Below are 25,562 nucleotides of genomic sequence, written 5' to 3' on the forward strand. Positions count from 1 at the left end.
CTTCCCTTCCCAGATACTCTGAAGAGTTCAATGGGAGATATTTTTTCAAAAGATTACTGTTCTACTTAAAACACCTAAGGAGAATTATAATCAACTGTTCTCTAACTCTTCCTGAAGATAAAACAAAAGTAAAGACTTTTCCTTTGGGATAGGAAGAATTAATAAGACAAAGAAAAACAATCTGATAACTAGGCTCTATTGAAAGAAAAATTCAAGACTCTGAACATGAGGCTTTTTTATTTTTAATTTATAATAATGTTGGGTAGCAGAAAGACGGGTTCAACAAATTCATACTCTTCCCCAGAGCCACCATGACAAGGGTGGTGAACGAAGAGGGCCAAGTTCATGACTCCCCTCTATCATCTCTACATCAGTACTACCAGAAAAAACAACAAACCCCCGTCCACAGAAGAACTTACACAGTTATCAGCTTGCCAAACAGAGTTAATTTTTTAAAACTTTCTATCAGAATATAAGATACATATAAAATAAGTACTGCTCGGGCACCTGGGTGGCTCAGTGGGTTGAGCCGCTGCCTTCGGCTCGGGTCGTGATCTCAGGGTCCTGGGATCGAGTCCCGCATCGGGCTCCCTGCTCAGCAGGGAGCCTGCTTCCCTCTCTCTCTCTCTCTCTGCCTGCCTCTCTGTCTACTGTGATCTCTCTCTGTCAAATAAATAAATAAAATCTTAAAAAAAAAAAATAAGTACTGCTCACAGTAAAAAGTTCACATCCATGTAATCAGCACTGGATTAAGAAATGAAGAATTCCTACCATTCCAGAAACCCCCTTGTGTGCTCTTCTAAATATGACTGCTCCCCAAGAGTTAGCATTCTCCTGACCATGACATCATAGATTAGTTTTGCCCATTTTTGTGACAATTATCACATGTTCTTTTGTATCTACCTCTTTTCAGCCAATATTATGTTTTGTTGCATGTAAACGTAGCTTGTTCACTGAACCACCTAAGTTTTGAAGGGGAGAGCTGACCAGAAGGAAGTTCACGGTGCTGCCCAGGGAGGCTGCTCTGTGGATAAAGAAAGAGGTTACTGGGCAGCTGAGGGAGGAAGGTGTGGAGGGGAACATCCTACTTGGATATCAGGACAGGAAGAAAATTCCTCAAGGGAGACTAGAATCACAGGGAAGGAACAACAGGCTACACTGGCCCAAAACACTGTGAGAGAGTGAACTGGGACAAGAGAATAAGGACACTACTATTAACTCATAATTTTACTTCAAGTCACCCACGCAGGAGCCACACAAATTCACAGAAACATGTAACTCTGAAATTCAGAAAATGTCACCCCTTGAACTCAAACACAATCTTTCCAGAAAATTTCCTACAGCTTATCTCATCACACTATTAGGTGTTTTGTTTCATTGGTTGGTTTTTTGTTTTTTTTTTTTTGTCTGTGCCACTTTCAAAAATGATTGGGAACTAAAACAGCCATTCAATGAGCCTCTAATATGAGGCTTGCATTCTGCTAGATTCTGCCAAAAATAATAAGGAAATTAAATGTAAGTCTCCCCTTCCAAAATAATTAGTGTTAAAGATAAGAGCAGCACACAGAAAGCTAATGAAGGAATACAATGAAGTATACAACAAGGTACAGAACTGTAGAGTACTAACTATAAGCAGGACACAGAAATTGGGTTTCAAAGCAGACCAGAAGACAGAGAGGGGAGGGATGTTGCAGGGGGAGGCCCCCAGAAGCAAAGGCTTGAAGGACGATGCGGAGTACACGCTGGGTGGGCAGGACTAGCAGGAGGCTATGCAGCAGACTACATGGAGGAAAAGCCTTCCTCAGCTGGAGGGGAGGGAGGCAAGAGGCAAGAAACAGTCCAGTAGCAGGTAGGGTAGGGCCAGGTCATGGATAAGGGAGGGCCCTGCAAGTCAGGCAGGTCATTTACCTTGAGGAAGCTCAGGTAGGAAGCACCTGAGGTTCCTACAGGAAAATGAAAAGCTGAATGGGTCCCAGTGGGTCCGGAGGAGCTCACAGCCCTCTCAGCACCAGCTCACCTGTCCCTCAGCTGCTGCTCCACAGCTGTGTCTTTTGCTGGGAAGAGTCCTTAGCTGTAGACACAGCCTATCCCTCCTCTCAGAGGGAGATTGGCTCAGAGGTAGGCATTTGAGAAGGCAGAAAGGAAGAGATTAATATGGTGGCTGCAGACCAAAGGACAGGCACAGCGCAGATGAAATGAGAGCGTCCCTGAAGTGGAGCACATCAGGCCCCGCCACGGGGGACCTTCGAGGAGGTGTGTACAAGGGTCTGGCCCTTTTTCTCAGTTTGCAACAACTCCGGAGGCCCATCTCAACTCTGAACCCTCTGGGGGCTAAGCTGAGCCTTCGGGCACTTCACTGCAGTCAGCACCTCCCTCTGCCCAACCCCATCTTCCTCGCTTCCTGGCAGGTTTACCTCCTGAAGTCCGCACCCCAATACACCTGCACAAAACTCTGCCTCTGAGTCTGTCTCCAGGGACCAAACCCTAGACTGTGCTTAAAAAGGGCTAATCCAACAGCAGAAGGTGGGAAACACTGAAAGGAGGGAAGGCAAATCAGTGGGGCCCAGAAAGGAAATGATTTCAGGACCTTCACTACTTTACATATGGGCAAAAAGAGCACCGAAGAGGATGAAAATCGTGGCCACTTTGGTGACAACTGTACTGACTATTTATGGAGAGAGGGGAGTCTGACATAACACCACCCAGCAGATTTCTTTCCGCCAGTGGAAACATCACTGACTCCAAACGCAGCGGGATCGCTGGTCCATGGCATTCCGAACAGTTCGGCTTGGTCACGCTGAGGTGGAGGCCATAGTAGCACATTATGTAAGAATCACCTCGGGCTGTTTGAATTTGGGGGCTGCAACAGTCAAAGCTGGAGACGGGGGCTGGGAAACCAGCACAGGGAGGTGACAGCTGGTACCATAAGGGTAGATGAACTTTCACCAGGAAGCAAGGAGAGCCGGGTCCATGGGTACGCAGGATGCCCACATGACGTGGAAAAAGGAGAAGTCCTCCAGAGAGAAGAGAGGGGACTCCATGATGTCAGATTTAGCAAATAAAAATACAACACAGGATGCCTCCTTAAATACTGCAAGGGTCACACATTCTCCAGTGGTAGCAGCAAAGAGTATCAAATGACAAAATGGTGTTACGGATGACCAAAAATTTGAAAAGGATATGTGTTTTTGTTAAGTAAAGGTCACTGATACTCTTTAAAGGAAAACATTCAAGTTTTTAATTTGAAAAACTCTATAAAAGAGTAATTCACTTCTATCTTTGGATTACCATGCCTGCTTTCTAAACTTAATGGGACTCTGGATCAAATTATTCTTTTAATAAAATTATCGCAAAGCAAGGAGCTTCATTCCTCTCTAGAAAGGGCAAATATTCAACATGAGAAGTCCCCCTCTTCCTACTGAGGGAAGGTTTCCTCAAAAAGCTGGAAGCTCTAAAAAGGCTGGTTTTCTACATTATTACATGCATTATAAATGACCATATAAAACCTTAAAGAAATGTCTTCTCTCTCTTCTCTAAAGGCTACAAATTGCTTATAGTGATTACATGAACTCAGGGGGCCCACAGCAATTAAAAAGACAGTTCCCAACATGTTTATTTCTATGAAATTAAAAAAAAAAATCACACCCATCAGGGAAATGAAAAACATGAATTGCACTTATTAAACATGAGTTATCTAAAATAAGCTTTTAATTTGCAGAGATGTAGCAATGTATATATTCATGTGCATGTGTGCAGAAGGAACTGTATCTTGAAAATATTAACATTAAAAAAAGCTTGCTAGATACCCTCTGGGTCACATAATGCATAACAAATCACTTCAGTTACTTTCTTGTAAACAAAGAAAAATAAACATTCCTCATAAGAACAGTGCACAGGTTTGAAAATCTCAGCTCTTGACTGTCATATCAAATTTCCTTTTGTATTATACTTCATCTCTGAAATATAAAAGGCCATATACTGCCCTCACATGACACATAAAAGCTTCCGCTAACAACTCCATGCACAGAGGAAAGCAATATATCACCATACTTAAGGATTTGCTTAGATGCTTTATGAAGCCCAAAAGCAATACCCAGGCTTATCAAATCATTGAAATAATATGCCTATATATTTCTCTGGCCATATTTTTGCTCCAAGTATAGCAATATGTATAATAATACGGCAGCACATGAAAAGTTTGGGTAACAAATAATATATATACACACACTAAAGACTGGCCCATTTGCTCTTTGTGTGTTTTAAGATTTTGTTTTACTTGAAACATTTTAGATTGATGAAGGTTTTACTTTAAGAAGTAAGGCAGGACTTCCTGTTAAATACTGACGATTTAATACCAGCAAGTTTTCCCATCCGGTGCATAAAATTTAAAGTTGAGGGAAAATATTCCTAACAAACCAAGTTTACTATAGTTTTGTGACCTTATTTTTAGTGGTTTAGGTAAATCGGAAATTATAATAGCATAGGCTTGTTGGCTCAGTATTTTCAATAATCTATTACTGAGGTAAAAACCTTCTAGAAGGATAAGAAACACCTAGAAGTATAATTTTTTTCCAACTGGAGCTAAGCTACCAGAAGTCTCCTATTCTGAAAACGTCCAAGTACACGTTTGTTCAAAAACAAAACTGTGTAATAAGCAGCTGTACTTTCATGTTTTCCTATTTTCAGTTTGATTTAGCTCCCTTGACAGAGCTACACTTAAAAAATATTTTCTTTTGCACTAATTACTCCACCATATTAAGTATCAGTAAGTTCTGTTCTATCCAACACTTTATGAAAGGGCAGGATGTCTATAGTATTTGATTAACCTATGTTGCCAATATTTAACTCGTTATGGATGAATCCCTGCCATCAAGTTTCAACTGTTTTCTACGTGCAGTTCATGATTCTGCTAGAAAGAGCTAAGAAAGGAACTGGAGTGGGAGTAGGCACTCTGGTCTGAGGCTCTGCGCCAATGAAGTAGCAAATCACGAAAGGGTAAAATCTGATCCACTGTAATCCTGCCTTTGAGGAGTAGCACAGCCTAGTATTAAAAGCTGTGATGTAAAATAATAATAATAATAGTAATAATTTTTAAAAAACCTGTGATGTAGCATCAGACAGACCTGGCTTTCAATCCATGGTAATCAGTCAGTCAGTTAGAATGGGTAGGTGGTAGGAGTTACTGGTTTCCTTTACCACCATTAACCATCTACAACATCCCAAATATCAACATAAATGGACAGAAGGAAAGACCTACTCCGTATCCAGACCAAGTCCCCAAGAGAGTAGAAATGTTTACCTGCTTCCCCTAAGACTTACAATCTTTATAGAATAATTAAAGGCATTTTAAAAGCAAAGTCACAGACAACTATTTATTAAATGGCTAGAATGCATTCAGATCTTCCACAAAATATTATCTTTATCATTTTAAACAAACCCAATCAATCTGCTGCTCATCATGGAAATTGCCTCAAATCTCTGACCCCCCCCAAAAAAAGCCCCTACAGAAAAATTAATCCTAGTCTTCATCAACAAAAATTTTATAATTCTAAGTACTTCAGTGAAACCAAATTATCATCATTAAAACTGACCCCTGCTGCTGGTTCCTGCCTACCCTAGCCTTAAACTTTAGGACAGAAGGAAGGAGTATCAGCTCAGGAACACAGAACCACTGCCAAGATCTTGCTTATTATTTCCCTTAATTCTTTTTCTTGGGCCCTGTTCAAATGGTTAGGGCTTTTAAAAAGTGCTATTATCAATTCAATTCTTGTGAGTATATTCAGGGACTTGACTTAAGATGGCACATATCCAAAAAATATAAATGTCCTCCACTAAAATTTCCTGTAGCTTTCTACTGCTAAACTTTTCCCACAATAAACTATATGGTATGTTTTTTCCACACATGGTATTAATTTGCTTTTTAAAAAATTAAAACACGAATTATTTGATGGTCTTTTGAAGAATTCCACCATATCCCAAAATGACAGAAGAAAATGAGAAATACAGAGAAACCTACATGACATCACTTTTTGGCACATTCCACCAAGATCAGATATAATCTGTGGTGTGAACTGCATTTTAAAGATGTAATTCACTGCCAGATCTCTAATCACCTTTCTCTACCGTAATGATTCACATGACTCTCACACCAGATCAACTCTCCTGATCTTGGTAGTTCCAACAATCTACTGAACTCTCTGGGACTCAGATTGTTGTTTTGTGAAATGAAGGAACCAGATTACAAAATGACCAACGTTCTTCTGTTCTTCTCAGCTCGACAATCCTACCATTCAGGGATTTTTGTTTTGTTTTAATTTATTTATTTGACAGACAGAAATCACAAGTAGGCAGAGAGGCAGGCAGGGGGTGGCAGGGAATGCAGGCTCCCTGCTGAGCAGAGAGCCTGATGCGGGGCTTGATCCCAGGACCCTGGGATCACGACCTGAGCCAAAGGCAAAGGCTTTAACCCACTGAGCCACCCAGGGATTTTTTACTCAGATAAATGGCTATCACCTCAACCTGGGCATATGTAAACACCATCTATGCAGTAGCTGTGACCCTAAAGGAGTTGCCACCTCCTGCTTCCTGTTTCTATAAATGGTTCTCTCCTCCTCAAATTCACCCTTGCTTAAGACACTCAAATTGTTCTTGGCTCCTTACTAATTCCCTCAACTAGACACATTCTTCCTTTTCAGTGTCTTGTTCTATCTCCACTTTCCCAGACTTCATGATATTCCCTTACAGATCCTGAGTCCCTATGATTTTTGCTCACCAGCTATCCCAGATATTAATGACTCAGCATCAACAAAAGAATTCATACTATTGTAACATATGTGAGAGTAACAAAAAACAATTTAAAAACAGACATCCTAGAAACTAAGACTTTGCAGAGAACATACACCCAGGTTGCCTTTTTAGTAGAATAACAGCAAACAAAAGAATGGGTAGAGTTTTCATTAGAAAACATTTAGGGGCAACCAACCCACCCACCCCACTGTCAAGAGATCTGAACTCCTCTAAGCCAGTCAGACTGGTGATGGGGCTGAGAGGGGGAGGAAGTGCTATTTCCTACCTAAGCCAGCTACCCTGGCAGGCAGGCCTTTCTCTGTTCATTTCTCTGTATACGAATCCTACCTACCTGCTATGATCTAATTGTTTGTGCTCTCCCTTCAAAATTCGTATGTTGTAATCCTACCCTCAAAGGTGATTGTATTAGGAGGTGGGGCCTTTGGAAGGTATACAATGTTCTTTTTAAGAAAAGACCCCCACTTGAGAGACTATGGACTCTTAAAAACAATCTGAGGGTTTTGAAGGGGCGGGGGGGTGGGAAGTTGGGGGAACCAGGTGGTGGGTATTAGAGAGGGCACGGATTGCATGGAGCACTGGGTGTGGTGCAAAAACAATGAATACTGTTACACTGAAAAAAATAAATTAATTAAAAAGAAAAGAAAAGAAAAGACCCCCACGGAACTCTTTTCTGCCATGTGAGAATAAAAGGATAAGCTGGAGACCAGGGTACCCTAACCACCCCAGCACCCTGACTTCCAGCCTCCAGAACTATGAACAATAATAAATGTCTGCTGTCCACGAGCTACCCAGTCTCTGGTATTTTGTTATCGCAGCCTCAACAAATTACACACTGTCTTTAAGTTCAACCCAAATCCCATCTCTTCCATCACCACACCAGAACTCTCTTCATTTTAATTCAAAAACTACCATGGCACTTTTCATTACTGCTTAAATTCATTAAAATGCTAACTGGAGTCTGGATTAGTTCCATTTTGGTGACTAACGAGAACGATCTAGGATATGACTAGCCACTGCTTGCTTCACATCACAACCCACAGGATTTAAAGGTCATATATATATGTATATATATATACACACTATATTGTATATATATGTATATATATATACATAGTTTACAATCAAAAACAACTGACCATGTCATTATATTTTGTGATAATAATTAATAATTATACATAAGGACCATATGTCATTATGATAGGACCATATCATGAAGTATAATGTAAGTGCTATAAATAAATGCTAAGAGGTAAGGGTATAAGTGAAAACAACAACAAAACAAGCAAGCCAAAGCAGCACAAAAAGAGATTATTTCTGCAAAGGCCAGCGAAGGTCTCAGAAAGAGAGAGCACTTTAACAAGGTCTTGAAAGATGGTCAAAGCGTGGGCCACCTGGTTGGTGGGGCAATCGGCTGAGCGCCAGACTCTTAGTTTTGGCTCAGGCCCTGATCTCAGGGTTGTGAGACTGAGCCCTGCGTCCGGCTCAGCACAGACACTGCTTTGGTTTTTCTCTTCCTCTCCCGCTGCTCTCCCCCCAACAAAAAAATTTTTCTGATCTTAAAAAAAATATGGTCAAAGCAGAGTTGCAGACAGGAACTCAGGCTTGAAAAAAGGCAAAGGACATTCCTTCCTCCAAGACAGAGCCTCTGTGGCCTCTTCTTCACTATGGAGTCATGAAAGTTCAACCCGCCAGCTGTCATTTTCAATCAGCATCTCCTCTGCGTAAATTACACAGGGATACTTTGCTCATCCTGGGTTATTTTATCTCACTGAACAAACAGTATGTTGTGATTAAAGTTGTTTGTCAAAAACTGACAGCAATGACAGGCAGCTTCAAAAGGTTCTTCACTGCAACCTCACAGGGTTTCTCTTTTCCTTCTTCCAAGTGGTTACAGCAGGTCAACTCAGTACCCTGCTGCTGCTCCTTGTTCTCTGTCTTTCTGGAATGATGAGGACTATAATATTGCTGAAGTCAACACTGGGACTAGGAGACAGCTTCTGACAAGGAACTGGATTGATGCTTTTTTTTTTTCCCAAGTTCTGATGTGACATGTGACCCGCCAACACTGCTCAGGTGTCTCCACTTCTCCCCTTAGTTTCAAGACTCTGACTTACCAGCAGGTTCCCACTCACTCTGCCCCCCCAACAGACTTCTGTAATTGTAGTCCTACAAATTCAACTGTCAACATGTTTATCTTTCTCCACTAATAAATTTTAAGATCTTTGAGAATAGGAGGTGTCAGTTTTTATAGTCAACAAAGTGAAAATAATACAAGTTTAGAGAAACTGGAAAAAAGATTTTCTAAGCTTTGCAATGTAATAATTAACTTATTATTAATTAAGATTTAATGATCACTAGTGTTAACACATTTTTAGCTAAGCGTATATTTTTAGCTAAGCCTATAAATGTATTTTAATAAAATTAGGAGAAAATTTATTTGAAGTATAATTTATAAACCATAAAATATACCCACTGTATGTATAAAATTTAATGACTGAATAAATCTAGAGTTCTACAGCCATTATAACTCAAATTTGTCAAATCATTAAAACAAACTAGCACAGGAACAATTTCATGTCACCAGAGTAGGTGACAGTTTACGGCCAATCCCGGCTCCCAGCTCTAGCTCCAGGCAATCACAGGTCTCTGCTTTCAGTCTTCATAGATTGACTCCTTCCAGAAATATTATGTATATATGACCAGGCTTATATAACCAAGCATAGTGTTTTCAAGGTCCAAACATGCTGAAGCACTTTATGAGTAGTTAGCTTCTTTTTATCGTATGGATATGCAACATTTTGTTTATCAATTCAACAATTGAGGGACATTTAGATTGTTTCCTGATTTTGCCTATTCAGCATGGTAATGTTACAAATATTCATGTACATGTCTTTGTGCAGAAGTATGTTTTCCTTTCTCCTGGGGAGATGATATGATACCTAAGAGTGGAAACACTGGGTTATATGCTAATTTCATATTCAACGTTTAACAACTACCCAAATGTTTTCCAAAGTGGCTGTCCCATTTGATATTCCCACCAGCAAAGTACGAGGGTTCCAGTTACTCCACATCCTTTGTCAACACTTGGTATTGTTGGTTTTTTTTATTATAATCATTGTATTGAGTATACAGTCACACCTCACTATGGTGTTAATTTTCATTTAGTTCATGACTAACAACTTTGAGCATCACTTCATGGGCTTATTAGCTACTACTATGTCCTCTTTGGTAAAATACATACTCAAATTGTTTTCTCATTTACAAATTTGGAGCAGGTCTTCTAATTGTTGACTTTTGGACTTTCTAATGTAATTTAGATATTTCAGACATAAATCTTTTATCAGATATATTATTTGAGAATATTTTCTCCTAATTTGTGGCTGATCTGAGAAAGTCTTTAACTTTCATTTTTGAAGGATATTTTTTGTTACTTGTGGAATTTTTGGTTTATAGGTTGTTTAGTCAACTGCCTCTTGCTTCCTCCTCTGGTTTAGATAACAGGTTAGATCTTAAACATACTTTCCCCACCCCCCCTAAATGTAACAAGTTGCTTTATACCTACTGCCCTCAAGATTTTCTCTTTGTCTCTGTCTTTCAGAGACAAACTTAGAGTATGACAAGTGCAAATTTTAGTTTCTTTACATTTCTCCTAAGACAGAGGTCATTTATCTTCTTGAATTAATAGATTAATTCCATTTTTCAACAATTAAAGTAAGTTTTTAGCAATTATTCTTTCAAATATATTTTTGCCCCTCTCTCTGTATCCTCTAAGACTGTCAACTTCCTTTCCAATATACATGACATATCTATTTTTTAATGAATATTAGAGTCTCTTTGTTTACTATTGTCCTTGACTATTCCCTTACATTAAAGAATTTACCTTAATCTAGAGCTTAAAGATAAATGACACTAAATTCTGTCAGTGGTCAAGACACTGGTCATGAATTAATTACTGTGCACAGTTGGTCATCCTTTGACATTTCTGTCAATAGATCACACATAGATCAACAATACAACTTCAAATACTGAGAAGTAACACAGGCACCAATGGACTGAATTTTTATACAGCAACCTGTAGCAGCAATGATAATAGTATCAAGATAAGCAGTTTATATGTAGATTATGGACTCCCGTAACTTTTCTAGATTAGAAATTCTGAAGAGAAGAAAGTACCGTCCTTGAAACAAACATTTTAGTTCAAGGACTCCAGTTAAAATCCAAACTTAACTGTTTATTAGTAAATTGTGTGAATATGAGATAACTTGTTATCTCCAGGCCTCCATTACCACCTCTTAATACAGAGATATTTATATCTACACATAACACAGGAATACTGGGAGAATTAAATGAGGTAGCATTTTTAAAAGGTAAGCATAGTAGATACTGGAAAACGTCCTTAGAGATTTTTAGCCAATTATAAACACCTCAGATTAGAACTAGTTGTATAAGCCTAAAAACATTTAAAACATAAATGTATCACAGCTCAATTTACATTTCCAATAAAATATTTATATTTATATTTCCAAATATAATTAGAAATCTCTATTTCCAAATAAAATAGAAAATGTAATATAAAATTTTTTACAAACTTAAAGGGGACAAAAAATAAGTTACTTCATTAAAAATCTCCATCCTTTAAAATTAAAGACATGCAAAGGAAAACATACGATTTTCAGTTTTTAAAGTCACATGATCTAACAGCTTGCAAATTTTTTGTTGATATCAACTGGCAGACACCCATCAAATTATTCATTCTTACAAGGAATAACAATTTTGGCAATTAACATAAGCTTACTTAAAATCAAAGTCTAGACTCATAGATTTTTATCTTCCATTTAAAGAAAAACTTGTCTGTCAAATGTCAAATGCTCTGAAGCAATTCATGTTAATTTTTTCAGTGACAGACATAAAGGATTATTATTAGAGGGCTTAAAAGAAATATTTTAAAAACAATAAATGTGCATTACATTACAGCATGTGTGTATGAAGCATACTGATGATACAATTAAGGATCCTTTACCCAGGTAATGATTCATGCTGTACTATTATTTTAATCGTAAAGCTATAAGATCATACAGTCCAAACCCCTTCATTACAAAGATGAAGAAATTAAAGACTAAATATGTTAGGTGACTCATTTATGCTCATGTAGCTAGGGGCACAGCCTTCACCAAGACTCAATATTTTCCAACTTGCTCTAGGTTGCTTTTCCAACTGTACTTCTCTGCTTAGTAGCCTGAAAAGAATCCATATACAGTTTTGATCATAGAGGTTTCTGTCCCAACAGTGATGCAATATAGTAGAATAACACTAAAGGATTTGGAATTTATTCGTTCATTCTGTCATTCACTCACTCAGCACGTACTGAGTGACCATCAGGCATCAGGCATCAGGTACTGGCCTGGATACTGAGTAGAAGACCCAAATTTGCCATTTACTTATACGACTTTGGACAAAAATCTCTTTAGATCTCAGTTTCTTAATTACTAAAATGAAGATAATATCAACCTTTCTCACGATGTTGAAAGAACGACTAAATGAGATTATGTACTTGGAAGTGTGGGGTAAGGTCTCCAATTTAGGTACAACTGATGTGTTATCTGAATTGCACCACCATATGAACAACTGCCACATGAAGGCCAGATCTCAAACATTAACATGATCAGGACTGAACTTCTTATCTTTCCCCTCCTATAACCACCTCTACCCAATAGTGCCTTTTTTACTATTGGCTTCACTATTTATTCATGAATGTCAAAATCTTGGAATATTCTGAATATCCCATTTCTATCAAGCTCCATATGTAGTCAAACGCCAAGCCCTACCAGATATCCCTCTTAAGTCCTTCCCAAACACATTCATCTCCTCTCCTCCTCTTCCCCCTGCCCCCCCTCAACTGCCAAGGCTTCTTTATAGAGCTTTATCATTTTATGCCCTATGTACTTCAATATCTTTTAGTCCCTCTAAACTAGCTGCATAACCTGAACTGAAAATAGGGAGATTCAGTAAAGAGCTGCATGTAGAAGGGTGAGGGGTGCCAGGGTGGTTCAGTCAGTTAAGGGTCTGCCTTTGGCTCAGGTCATGATCCTGGGTTCTTGGGACTGAGTCTCGCATCGGGCTCCTTGCTCAGCAGGGAGTGTGCTTCTCCCTCTACATACAGTTCCCCTTGCTTGTGCTCTCTCTCTCTTTGACAAATAAATAAAATATTTAAAAAAAAACCTGTTCTCTATTAGAGTATCTAGATTTCTCTTAACATAACTCTTGCCTAAGAAAACTATTAGGTATTCAAAAATTCACAAAAGATGATAATTGGTTCCCTTCTATCCTTTCACTGGGCAAATCTTAGTCAAAAAAAGAACAAGAACAAAAACAAAAAACAAAACAACTGTTGAACACCTACATTAAAGTATCACAGAGCAAGAATACAGACATTTTGAAGTTGTTTGTACAGATGGATAGCCTGGGGCACCTGGGTGACTCAGTCAGTTGAGTGTCCTACTCTTGATTTTGGTTCAGGTCGTGATTTCAGGGTCACGAGATCCAGCCCCGTGTCAGGTTTGGTGCTCAGTGCAGAGTCTGCTTGTCCTTCTCCCTTGCTCCTCCCCCCACTTGTGTTCACTCTCTCTATTTAACAAGTAAATATATATCTTTAAAATTTATTTACTTGACAGAGAGAGAGATGGTGAGAGGGAACGTAGCCAGGGGGAGGCTTCCCACTGAGCAGGGAGCCTGATATGGGTCTAGATATCAGGACCCTGAGATCACCACCTGAGCAGAAAGCAGACACTTAATGACTGAGCAGCCCAGGAACCCCAACAAACAAACAAATAAATAAAATCTTAAAAAAAAAAAAAGATGGCTATTCTAAGAAACTTTACTCATTTTCAAACCATCCCAGTATCTCCTGACTCTACTCTTACCATCAAAATCCATGAAGATATCATATGAGAATAAAAAATAGAAAAGCTGGCCCACAGCACTGCTGCTTAATTTCTCGAAGCTGCCATCAAAAACAGAATGAGTCTCAAAGCACCTGAACCTGAATTAAGCCAGTTAAGCACTCTAGCTCTGAGATAAAATTCAAAGGCTATCTCTGGACATAAATCCAGGTAAGATTAGAGTTGCTGACAAGTATTTCTACTTTAGGTGAAAATTATGTGTTAAAATCTAAATTCCCAGGTAAGCTTCTAAGTGGCAAACTGCCACTTGAAACCTACTTTCTGCTTTCCTCCTTTAAAAATCTTCCTGCTGTTGACATTTTGTGAATAAGGAAATTGACCAAAATAGCAGAAAAGAGGCAAACTCAAATTCAAGTTCTTCATCTCAATTGAGCAAGCCATGCTACACCCTCAACAATGTAAAGATGGAAAAACGTAAAAATGCAAAAATGAGCATATCCCAAACATCACCCACCCCAATCCTAAGTATTTCAAACTCTAGCACCAGATACACAGAGGAGTTATTTTACATGAATTATTATTAATAGCGAAAGGAAGCAATGGTGCTAGCTTTTGCTTCCACACATACAGAGCAGAAAAATGAGAAAAATAAGACTGAGAGGCGGGAATGAGAAGGCAAGAGAGGAGTAAACTACCAAAACTGACCCAAAGTTTAATTCCTCTTCTTACTATCAGGTCATTTATCTCCATTTAAAAATCACCGAGAAGTCAGATTTTATTAGGAAACCTCAAAATACTTCATATAACGTAAAATACGATGTCATTTTGTAATCTGTTCCTCCAGTCCTCAACAACTCTTGCAGCATTCCCTGATCCCCAGGGTAGTCAAATCTCAGTTTGAAGACCCTGTTTGGAAAACAAAACTGTAACATGGAGGGAGATGGTTCCTGAGAGATGGCACAAACTAGCTCCTGGGTTCCACAATCAGGGTTACAGAGGCCCAGAGCCATGAGGTGGTGTTATAGACTGAAGCACGTACCCCAAAATTCACATGTTGAAGTCCTAACCCCAGGACGTCAGCATGTAACTGTACTTGAAGACAGGGGGGTTTCAGAGGTAATTAGGTTAAACTGAGATCATTAGAGTGGGCTCTAATCCAATATGACTGGTGTCCTTACAAGAAAAGGAAAGTGGATGCAGGTACAGAGGGAAGATGATGGGAACACACAGGGAGAAGATGGCCATCCACAAGCCAAGGAGAAATGCTTAAAATTGATCCTTCCTTCACTTCACGGTCCTCTGAAGCAGGACCCTGACACCCTGACCTCAGACTTCCAGCCTCCAGAACTATGACACGATAAATTTCTGTTATCTAAGCCATTCAGCCTGTGGTACTTTCTTTCAGGGGCCCTAGCATAGTAATATAGGTGACTTGCCTCATGTTGTCTGCTAGGTGATGGAAAACAGAGCCAGGATCAAACCCAGATCTCCAGACTCTAATATCCATGGGGCTTTCCATCTCACTACATTCCCTTCCAATTTAACTCCCTGTTTTTGCTCAAAGTCCTCTCCCACAAAAGTCTTAACACGTATTCAGCTTGTTAAGGACCATGCTAAATATATATGTTTAGGCTGAACTCTAGTGAGCTCCACTCCCACATCGCCAAGAAGACATTTTCGTATAGATGTATCACAAACTCAGAGTCCAAAACCCATATTCACTACTCCACAGCGTTAGCATGACACCATTTTGGAACCTAAGAAAGTCTGGGTACAAGATCCAATGCCTTGGACAAGTCATCTAACCTCTCTAAGCCTCAGTTCCATACTTCTAACACAGATTCTATAAATAGTATAAACTCTATACAAAAGCCCTTTGAAAGGCTCACGTGAAGATTACAGTAGATAACTGCCGTTGTGAACCACAAAGTGTTAAAAACAACAGAAATTATTTCTCTTTCTGGCACCATTTTTTTACTCATTCAAACTCAAAACCACTTATGTTTCTCTCTCAAATAATTTATAACCAGTAACCCACCATGCTCTAGCATTTCTTTCCCTACAAATCATTTTTTGTCACTGCTTTCCAATAAATCCAGGTCCTAATTTCAAATCTGCACAACTTTGAATGACTGATTTATCAGCTCCAGATTCCTCCTCCTCTAATCTGTATCATACCCTAATATCAGATTTATCTTCCTAAAACACTCAGCTCCAAAGGCTTCAGAGGCTCCCAAACTGGGGGAACGAAATCCCAGCCACAGAGGCCTGCATTCTATGACAAAACTGCCTCTCAGGGCCCATTCCCAAGCCTCTCTCTAGGCTTACCTTGTGCCTCATACCCAGGCAGTATGAACAGATCGACAACAACTTCAGTTTGGCCCTACTTGTTTGTCCCCTTGAACTTTCCACTGATGAGTCCAACTGTCACCACTGGATCCTCTAATACCATTATAAACTTTATTTGAACCTTGAACCAAGGCTGGCACGAACAGCAAGGGCATGCTGGGAAACTGCGGTGTATACCCCGCACATTAGGGAGTGTGCCTGCTGCCCAGTTTCATGTCCTCTTGCTTCTCTGTTGGCCTAGCATCTCTTTGCCCCTTTCCTACTCCCCAGCACTCAGGGTCTACCAAAATCAAATTCAAGAGCGCTTCACCTTGCCTCCCTCCAGAGCCCGATGGGAACCACTGCTCCATCTCAGCCAGTGGTTTCCAATCCCATCAGACTGAACACCCTCTTTGTATAACAATATTTGTAAAGATGCCTTTACAAGAACATTTTCAGCTAAGCAGGAATGAAGGAAAACAAACGAAAGTGGTATGAACAGCAGAATGAGAGGTGAGAAAGTGAAAACAGAAAGGAAGCCTCTCAGAAACAAATGTAATTTGTAATGATAGTTGTGAGAAACAAATCAGACCAGTGACAGACTACATTTAATTCCCCAATACCTTAATGATATTCTTGCAGTAAATCACTCACAGTTATTTTGTTGTGAACCAGCTATAGTTCCCTCAAGGAAAAAATAATCTGAAGCCTTATGTCAAGATAATTTGTACTTTTTAAAATGTAGTGAAGGGAGTATAATGCTACGTGAAATAAGTCACTCAGAGAAAGACAAATACCATATGATTTCATCCGTATCTGGAATTTAAGGAAAAAACAAAAAACAAGCAAAAAGCAGAACAAGCCAAAAAACAGCCTCTTACATACAGAGAACAAATAGAGGGGAGGGAGGTGGGTAGGGGGACAGGTGAAATAGGTAAAGGGGATTAAGAATACATTTATCATGCTGAGCACTGAGTAATGTATAGAAGTGTTGAATCACTATATTGTACACCTGAAACTAACATAACACTACTATTAAAAGTTTCTTAAAAATGTAGTGGAAGGGGGCACCTGGGTGGCTCAGTGGGTTAGGCCTCCGCCTTCAGCTTAGGTCATGATCTCAGGGTTCTGGGATCGAGTCCCACATCAAGCTCTCTGGATAGCAGGGAGCCTGCTTCCCCCTCTCTCTCTGCCTGCCTCTCTGCCTACTTGTAATCTCTCTCTGTAACATAAAGAAATACAAAATCTTAAAAAAAAAAAAAAAAAAAAAGGAGTGGAAGGGGGTGCCTGGATGGCTCAGTTGTTAAGCCTCTGCCTTCAGCTCAGGTCATGATCTCAGGGTACTGGGATCAAGCCCCACATCAGGCTCTCTGCTCAGTGGGGAGCTTCCCTTCCTCTCCCTCTGCCTGCCTTTCTGCCTACTTGTGATCTCTTTCTCTCTGTCAAATAAATAAATAAAATCTTAAAAAAAAAATGTAGTGGAGGGAAAGCTATTAATAAAAGTTCTAAAACTGGGGCGCCTGGGTGACTCAGTGGGTTAAAGCCTCTGGCTTCGGCTCAGGTCATGACCCCAGGGTCCTGGGATCGAGCCCCGCATCAGGCTCTCTGCTCAACAGGGAGCCTGCTTCCCTTCCTCTCCCTCTGCCTGCCTCTCTGCCTCCTTGTGATCTCTGTCTTTCAAATAAATAAATAAATTTTTAAAAATAAAAATAAATAAATAAATAAAAGTTCTAAAACTGAACTGAAAATTTCCCACTAATAAAAAGATATTTTATTCTCTTGGGGTAGAGAAACTATGCAGAAATAAAGCAAAATATAAAACAATTTTATTATATAAAAATTAAAACATACATGTAACAAACTATGTTGTAAAAGAAATTTTTAGAAAAATGACAGAATGAAAGATAAATGATGCTAATATATAAAGAGTATCTCTAAATCAATAAGAATAACCAATAGAAAAAATGGTAAAGGACAGGAGCAAAGAAATCAAGAAAAAAGAAATACAAATGACTAATAAGATAGGATGAGGCCACTATTTATAAGGACTTTTCTTTAAAGTCATGAATATAAAGTAATGTTTAATTAATGTGTACCTTAGAAACCCTACAAACAAAACCAGGAATATAAAATTCCTTAGTCAGCTTTAGTCTCACCATCAATACACAGAAGGTTCCCCCCACACACACCTGAGTATACAGCAGGATTGTCTTATTTTATTTAACATGACTTGACATGATTTCAAGAGATACTGATTTTTAAATTTCCCTTTACACTTTCCAATGAGATATAACCATATAATTTACAAACTCTGCATATGCAGAAGTGAGTAATATTTAAACAGCTACAGACATCAAGCAAACACAAAAGCAAAGATAACGAGAAAATGCCTACCTTCCCTGATAGCTGTAAAAGGTGTACCTTCTTCTTCTTGCAGCCTAATCACCTTCAGGGCTACCAACTTCCCATTCACTCTGGCAGAAACAAAAGAAGAGAAGTGAATCCATGAAAATATGTTCCCGTTATGGCGCTAATTTCCTTACGATTTATATTTTATGCATTTTTGCACTGAAAATGTCAGTGACTCAATTATGCTGCCACAACAAGATTAATTTCAGTAAGGTTGGGAATTTTATATCATCATCATAAATATTCACATTTTAAATAGTCCCATTTAAAATATTCACAGTAGCCTCGTCTAAGATTTCACCAAAGTTTTCTATGATTCACTCTATGTTCCTTCCAGAATGAAACTAGTGCTTAACAAAATCGCCAAACTTGATCAATTATTCTCAGATTAATTAGAAATCAAGAAGTTAAAATAAATCTCCTTAGTTTTTCCAAGAGCTCCTTCATTTCCTTGGTTAAAATGTCTTCATCTTCAGTCTTAAGCCGAGGTCATTCAAGCCCCAAGTTCAGAAGCCGGACTCTCAGACTTCTATCCTCTTTCCATTCTTTCCTCCTCTTTCTCTATCACCCATTCTTCCCTTTCTCATTATTTCTCTCTTTTTTTTTTTTTTACTAGAGCCTCCTAAAATTACATTTGGTTTGAATGTGTCTTATGATACATACAGTATACCATCAAAATAAAAGTTATGAATGTTTTACTATTATAAGATTACACAAAACCTATCCAAGCAGATGGTTCTTCCAGATGCATTCTAAATGTGTATTGGCTCTAATTAAAAGTCAGATTGCACTCGGCAGATAACTTTTTTATCTAGTCAATTCTGTTAACAAATACATGACAATCTACATTGGTCTTCTAGGTAAATGCTCTCCTTTACCTTTACTAGGCCTAGCAGCATCCTTTGTTAGTAAGAATAGATAAAACAAGCACACACTGCAAATGTAAAAGGTACAAGAAGGCATTTGATGAACAGTAAGTCTCCCTGCTACACTCCTTCAGCGCCCAGCTCCCGTACTGTGAGGTCACTGGTTACCATTGTTCATATACACTTAACCACACACACACACACACACACACACGGTAGTATGCTGGACAGAGTACACTGTACATCGTTTTTACCTTAATAAATTTGATGACTTCCTCATAAATTCATAGAGAAAACTTTCTATTACTTTTGAAAGACCACAGGGTACCCCTTCGTATAAGTAAGTATAGTATACTTCATTTAATCCCAGTCTTCTACTGATGGACGTTTCGCACATTCCCAATTTTTTACTACTACAACAGTGATGGCGATAAATATTTGTGGGCATGTAACTACATTCGTTTAAAAAAAAATCTGTTAAGATAAATTCCTAAAAGTGGTATTGCCAGATCAAAACGTATGTGCACATCTAGATTCTAATTCTGATAAATAGGGTAATAAAAATTACCCTACGTGGAGGTTGTACCAACTTATACTTCCTATACAGAGAATGTACGAGCTCCTGTAAGCTCCTTCACCTAACTATGTTAGCAACCACTGACTCTGCCAATCTGATAGATAAAAATGGTTTCCCACTGCAATTTTTTTTTTTTTAAGATTTTATTTATTTGACACAGAGAGAGACTGCAAGAGCAGGAACACAAGCAGAAGGAGTGGGAGAGGGAGAAGCAGACTTCCCACCAAGCAGGGAGCCTGGGATCAGGGCCCTAGACGAAGGCAGACACTCAGTGACGGAGCCACCCAGGCGCCCTTCTCATTGCAATTTAAATTGCAACCACAAATCTTCAGAGCTTATGGAACCAGCAAACAAGAATTCATGTGGTCCACAGAATCCAGCACCTGAGTCTGAAGTAAAGAATGAGAATGTCTCTTTTTTAAGAACTGCATCCAATTGGTCTGGTTTTGCTCAAAATCTGCCACAGACACAAAACCTGAAGTCCAAGGAATTCAGCACAGCCCGACAATCCTAGTGGCATTCCTCATTGCATGAACTGTTGAAACTTTTGTTGGTTACCCTAATGGGCTAAGGCCATCTGATTAAAAAGCTCCACAACCTACCATCTTCTCAAGGTTAGGAGCTGTTTTTCCTTGTCTTTCAGCTGGAATGACAAGCCAACTGCTTTTCTGCCCTGCATCCTTCTCTCCTCAGTACATTACCTTGATTTTTTCCACTCCTGACTGTGCTCTAGGTACCCAGGTGCAGGCAAAAAATTGATAGGTACATGGAGTTCAACTGGAGACTGTACCTTGTGCTCTCACATTGTCCTTTATGACTATGGGGGGCCTCTGGCGGGGCTTGAGGCTGGGATGCAGTCAGTGCTGACATCTGCACAGATTTTTCTCAGCCCAGTTGAGCTCATCACTGGCTCCCCAGAGGAGGCAGTAACTGATTCCAGGAACTGCTTGGATCTTTCCCCACATTTACAGATATTTCCCCCTCACCCATAAAAAAAGACACACAACCTTCTTCCCACAAAGCTTTTCTACTTCCCTTGAGATCATTAACTTATATGCACCATGAACTGAATTCTAGAATTCAGGGAATTCATGCTTTTGAAGGTCATATACTTAAAACACTCTCAAACTGTGAAGCATAATTCATTCCCCTCTAATACACTAAAAGGAGAGAAACCTTCAAATGAACCAACACTTACTCTTTAAATGCAACTAGAGGTAGAACACCTTTAAGTAATTTCATATACTACGTGCATTATTTTTGTGATGAAAAATTCCTTTAACGTATTTATTATGGTAATTGCATAAAAAGAACAAAATCCAGATTAATGGAATTCTGATTCTAAAGCACCATTCTCCATGAGTTGAAACTCTAAGCATTAATTTCTTATAGTTATGATAATCACAACAGCTAAAAACACTGAGTTTTTTTTAATTAAATTTATTATTTTTTTATAAACATATAATGTATTTTTATCCCCAGAGGTACAGGTCTGTGAATCACCAGGTTTACACACTTCACAGCACTCACCATAGCACATACCCTCCCCAATGTCCATAACCCCACCCCCTTCTCCTGACCCCCCTCCCCCCAGCAACCCTCAGTTTGTGTTGTGAGATTAAGAGTCACTTATGGTTTGTCTCCCTCCCGATCCCATCTTAAAAACACTGATCCCATCTTAAAAACACCATCTTAAAAATACATATAATATGTATTATATCACATAACACTGAAAATTTCCTTAAAATGTATACTAGACTATTAGCTCCAGAAATGAAGGAACTCTTTCTGTTTTGTTAACTGCTATGTGCCCAGTGCCTAAAACTGCTTGGCACAGAGTAGACTCTCAAAAACTTTTATTGAATAAATATTAATAATGTTAATATACTGATAATTCCTTTCTTGTACCTGAAAGATAACTCAAGAAAAAAGTATAGGGGCATCTGGGTGGCTCAGACAGTAACCATCTGCCTTCAGCTCAGGTCACAATCCTAGGGCCCTGGGATTGAGCCCCCGTATCAGGCTCTCTGCCCAGCGGAGAGCCAGCTTCTCCCTCTCCCTCAGCCTGCTGCTCCCCCGCTAGTGCTCTCTCACTTACACACACACACACTCTCTCTCTAATTAATAAATAAAATCTTAAAAAAAAAAAAAGAATAAAGAATAGTAATTGTTGCTTTCAAAAGTTTCAGAAATCTCAAATTTTAATAAAGTTTTCAGTATCTTCTTCCTTGTTTGGTTTAAGTATTTATTGTCCTTTTCCAAATTAAATGTGTAGCCTCTTTGATTCTGACACATGTGGATATGGCAAGTTTTCATTTCCTTAAAGTTTTAGAGTTTGCAGAATGCTCTGTTAATTAACCCTTTTGCACCCAACAGCTATGTTTCAAAACCCCATTATCCTTTAGCTACCTGTGTCTAGACCACGAATCAGTATCTTCCTCTTCTTCAACTACTTTAGTAGTCTTCCATTAAGAATCATATTAATTATCAAGTTGCTCTTTAACCTTAGAGTCCTTATGACTTTCTCTTTTCTTAATTAGTTTTTCTCTACATGTCTAGATACTCACCAACTACTGAACCCTTCAGTTCTAAAGCCTTAGGAAAAATGTTAATTCACCCACTTCACTTCTGGAAAAAATACCTTTGGGGAAAATAACATTACCAACTTTCTAATGTTCTACCTTTGATGCATATGTTTCTATGAACTTTAGCATAGACTGAAATACTTGAAATTCCAAGTTAATAACTCTAACAAAATGTCATTTTTTAAAGACATCAAAAGAAGATATCTGTTATTCTATAAAAATAACACAGAGTAACAGAAAAGCTGTTTACATCTAATAACTACCTTGTGTAGCTTAAACTATTTTATTAAATATCCAAAACATATACTTCAAACATTGATTTAAGTTCTTTAGAATAATTACAAAATTCTAATTGATCAATAAATTAGAGCTGTTTACAGGAAAACACTGAAGATTCCTCTTTAAAAAGTCTCATTAATTAAATCAAAAGCTAATGAACAGAAGGCAATCAAAGCTTGATTGGCAGTGAAGACATTAATTCAGGTGATTAACACAGTAAAAAAAAGAAAACAACTTTTAATTGTGTCAATAATACCACAGAACATTCTATCTGAGGTACTGCCAGGTTTTACCCAGTTGTCCTAAGCTATTTAAGGTGCTGTTTTAATTTCGGAGATTCTTTACTATTCTCTAATTCTTCCAACAACTCACTCGGCCCAGCTGACTTCTGGCCCACGGATGACTTGAGGCATCCTTTACTCCAAGGTCACACAGGAAGCGCTGTCAAAAGCAGGATGAGGGAGAGCCAGGGGAATGCCCAAGTACAGGGCCAACCACACACAGAGACATGGCGACACTGGGTGTCCTGGGAGAGCCATGTTCAAGTGAATCCAGCTTTCAGACTAGCTCTAATCACAAATCCAAATCTCAATGCACTTCAGAAATGCTGTGGCAGTTCTGTATGCCCTAAGTTTGTAAATAATAAAGTTCTCTAATTAAAATAAGAAGAGGTAGGAGTTTTGAATAAGGAACACAGCCTGCTCATTTCTTCATGTATTTGTTCATCCAACATTTGTGAAACCTATAAAGGAAAATACCCCATTTAGGGTAAAACTTCCAGGTTCAGAAGATGATGCACAGAAAGAGTTTCCTTATGAGCAAAAATACTCAAAGGAAAGCCCAAAGGTTCTCTATTCCATTACTTACTTCAAATTCATAGGATAATTTGGTACAATAAAACAAAATTACAAATATTATCTAGGTCATCTTTGAAAATAGTGTCCATGTGCTAACACCTTGAAGAAATTATGTCTAGAGGATACAAAGGAAATTAAGGCAATATACCTAAAAGAAATTTAATATACTCTGGAAAATTTAATATATTCTGCCTCTCTTCTATTGTGATTTTGTCTCAAGAGAAACTGCTAGAAAATAATACCAAGTGCAGACAGATACAATGCTAGTTTCCTTACTGTATTTGTCTAGAAGCAACAGAAGGAAATGTAGATAAAACTGAGAAAGTGACAACAGCAAACCAGAGTGTATCAAGGACAATATATTGGGCTGAATTCAAATTTTCAGCAAAGTCATTAAAAATATTTTAAAGGTACTATTAATAGTGTTTCTTTTATTAATAGGGACACCAGCTAAAGTGCTTACTTACTGTATAACATACATACCTCAAAAATTTTAAACTTACACTTGGTCCTGTTATCTCCATCTAAATTCAGTTTTTATTCAGGTGTAAATTGAGAACTCATCTCAATATTACTAAATCTCTGCAATTCTGCAATATCCTAAAAGTGCTATTTACTGTATTTTATTCTGGAAAAATAAATTAGAATTTCAAAGTAAGTTGCCAGTAATCACACTTCATGCTAATCTTTATCAATACAGAGAGAAGTCGACTAATAAAATCTGAAGATTAAAAAGAGAATAGTATAATGGCTATTTATTAAAATGTGACTAACAATGCAAAAAGACTGAGAATTTAATGCAATGAGAAGTCTGTTCAATGGACAATTATAACCTTTTATAAAAGAAATGATTGCTAATAAAGCATGATTCATCACTGCCAATGTTTCATCAAATGTACAAACTGATGATACTTTGAACCAAATTTAGAGTGACATATTATTGTTCATGGGAGAAAACAATAATCACATTTCAACAATTTTAAACCAGCCAACTCTGCACCTTTCCAAAAATAAAATCTGTCAACAAAGGATTTGAAAGTCATTACCCTGCAAGCAGAAGTGACCTCAATGATCATTCGGGCTCCCAAGCAAAAAGATCCTCACTGATTTGATTGTTTATCCTTGTCCTCTCACTCTCTGGAGCAAAGCAGCCCCTCAAAGACTTGATGGAACTCAACCTCCCTAAATTACCGCAAATTTTTTGGTTCTTACGTTAAGCCAAAATTTGCTTCCTATAACTTCCACTCTCTGATTCAAGTTCTGAATCCACAAAGACTAAACTAAATGCTCTTTTGTAAGATAGTTTGTCCCATAATTAAGTTTGAATATCCTGCCCCTAAATCAACAAATTGATAGACAGTGACTCTGTGCCTGGGATAAAGGGCAAACAACAGAGACAAGATCCTTGGATTTAGGTGTCACCCAGGAGACAGACATAAAAATGTCAAAGAGAAACAAGAAGTTCTCACTTGTCCAAGATGAAACAACTTAAGCATCACTAAACTAGTATCTGTGATTGAAAGCTATCAAACATGTTTAATTCAATAAGTTTATAATGCAACAACAACAAAATAACCAACTCACGAGTCACATTTGGAGGGTACTACAAAATGATGTCGTTAATATCAAAGTCATTAAAGAGACTATATCAAGCATTTACCTTCCCTCTTTATACACTTTCATATATACTTTATATACTTTTATATACTTTATCTACTTTCATATACAGAGACTATATCAAGCATTTACCTTCCCTCTTTATATACTTTTTCATATACACGGTCCTTCACGCTAACAAAATAGTTGATATATGGGGCGCCTGGGTGGCTCAGTGGGTTGAGCCGCTGCCTTCGGCTCGGGTCATGATCTCGGGGTCCTGGGATCAAGTCCCGCGTCGGGCTCTCTACTTGGCGGGGGGCCTGCTTCCCTTCCTCTCTCTCTGCCTGCCTCTCTGC

General features: G+C 38.5%; 1 protein-coding gene across 4 annotated transcripts in view; it reads right to left on the reverse strand.

Moving 5' to 3' along the window:
• Positions 1 to 25,562, reverse strand: part of CDK14 (cyclin dependent kinase 14) — a 572,715-nt gene that overhangs the window by 362,549 nt on the left and 184,604 nt on the right. For all 4 annotated transcript variants that reach the window (XM_032304318.1, XM_032304316.1, XM_032304319.1 and 1 more), the window contains one exon: positions 18,429 to 18,508. In XM_032304318.1, the coding sequence (XP_032160209.1) occupies positions 18,429 to 18,508 (80 nt within the window). The remainder of the gene's footprint in view (positions 1 to 18,428; positions 18,509 to 25,562) is intronic.

Source organism: Mustela erminea, chromosome 11, assembly GCF_009829155.1.
Source record: "Mustela erminea isolate mMusErm1 chromosome 11, mMusErm1.Pri, whole genome shotgun sequence".
NCBI classification, from domain to species: Eukaryota; Metazoa; Chordata; class Mammalia; order Carnivora; family Mustelidae; genus Mustela; species Mustela erminea.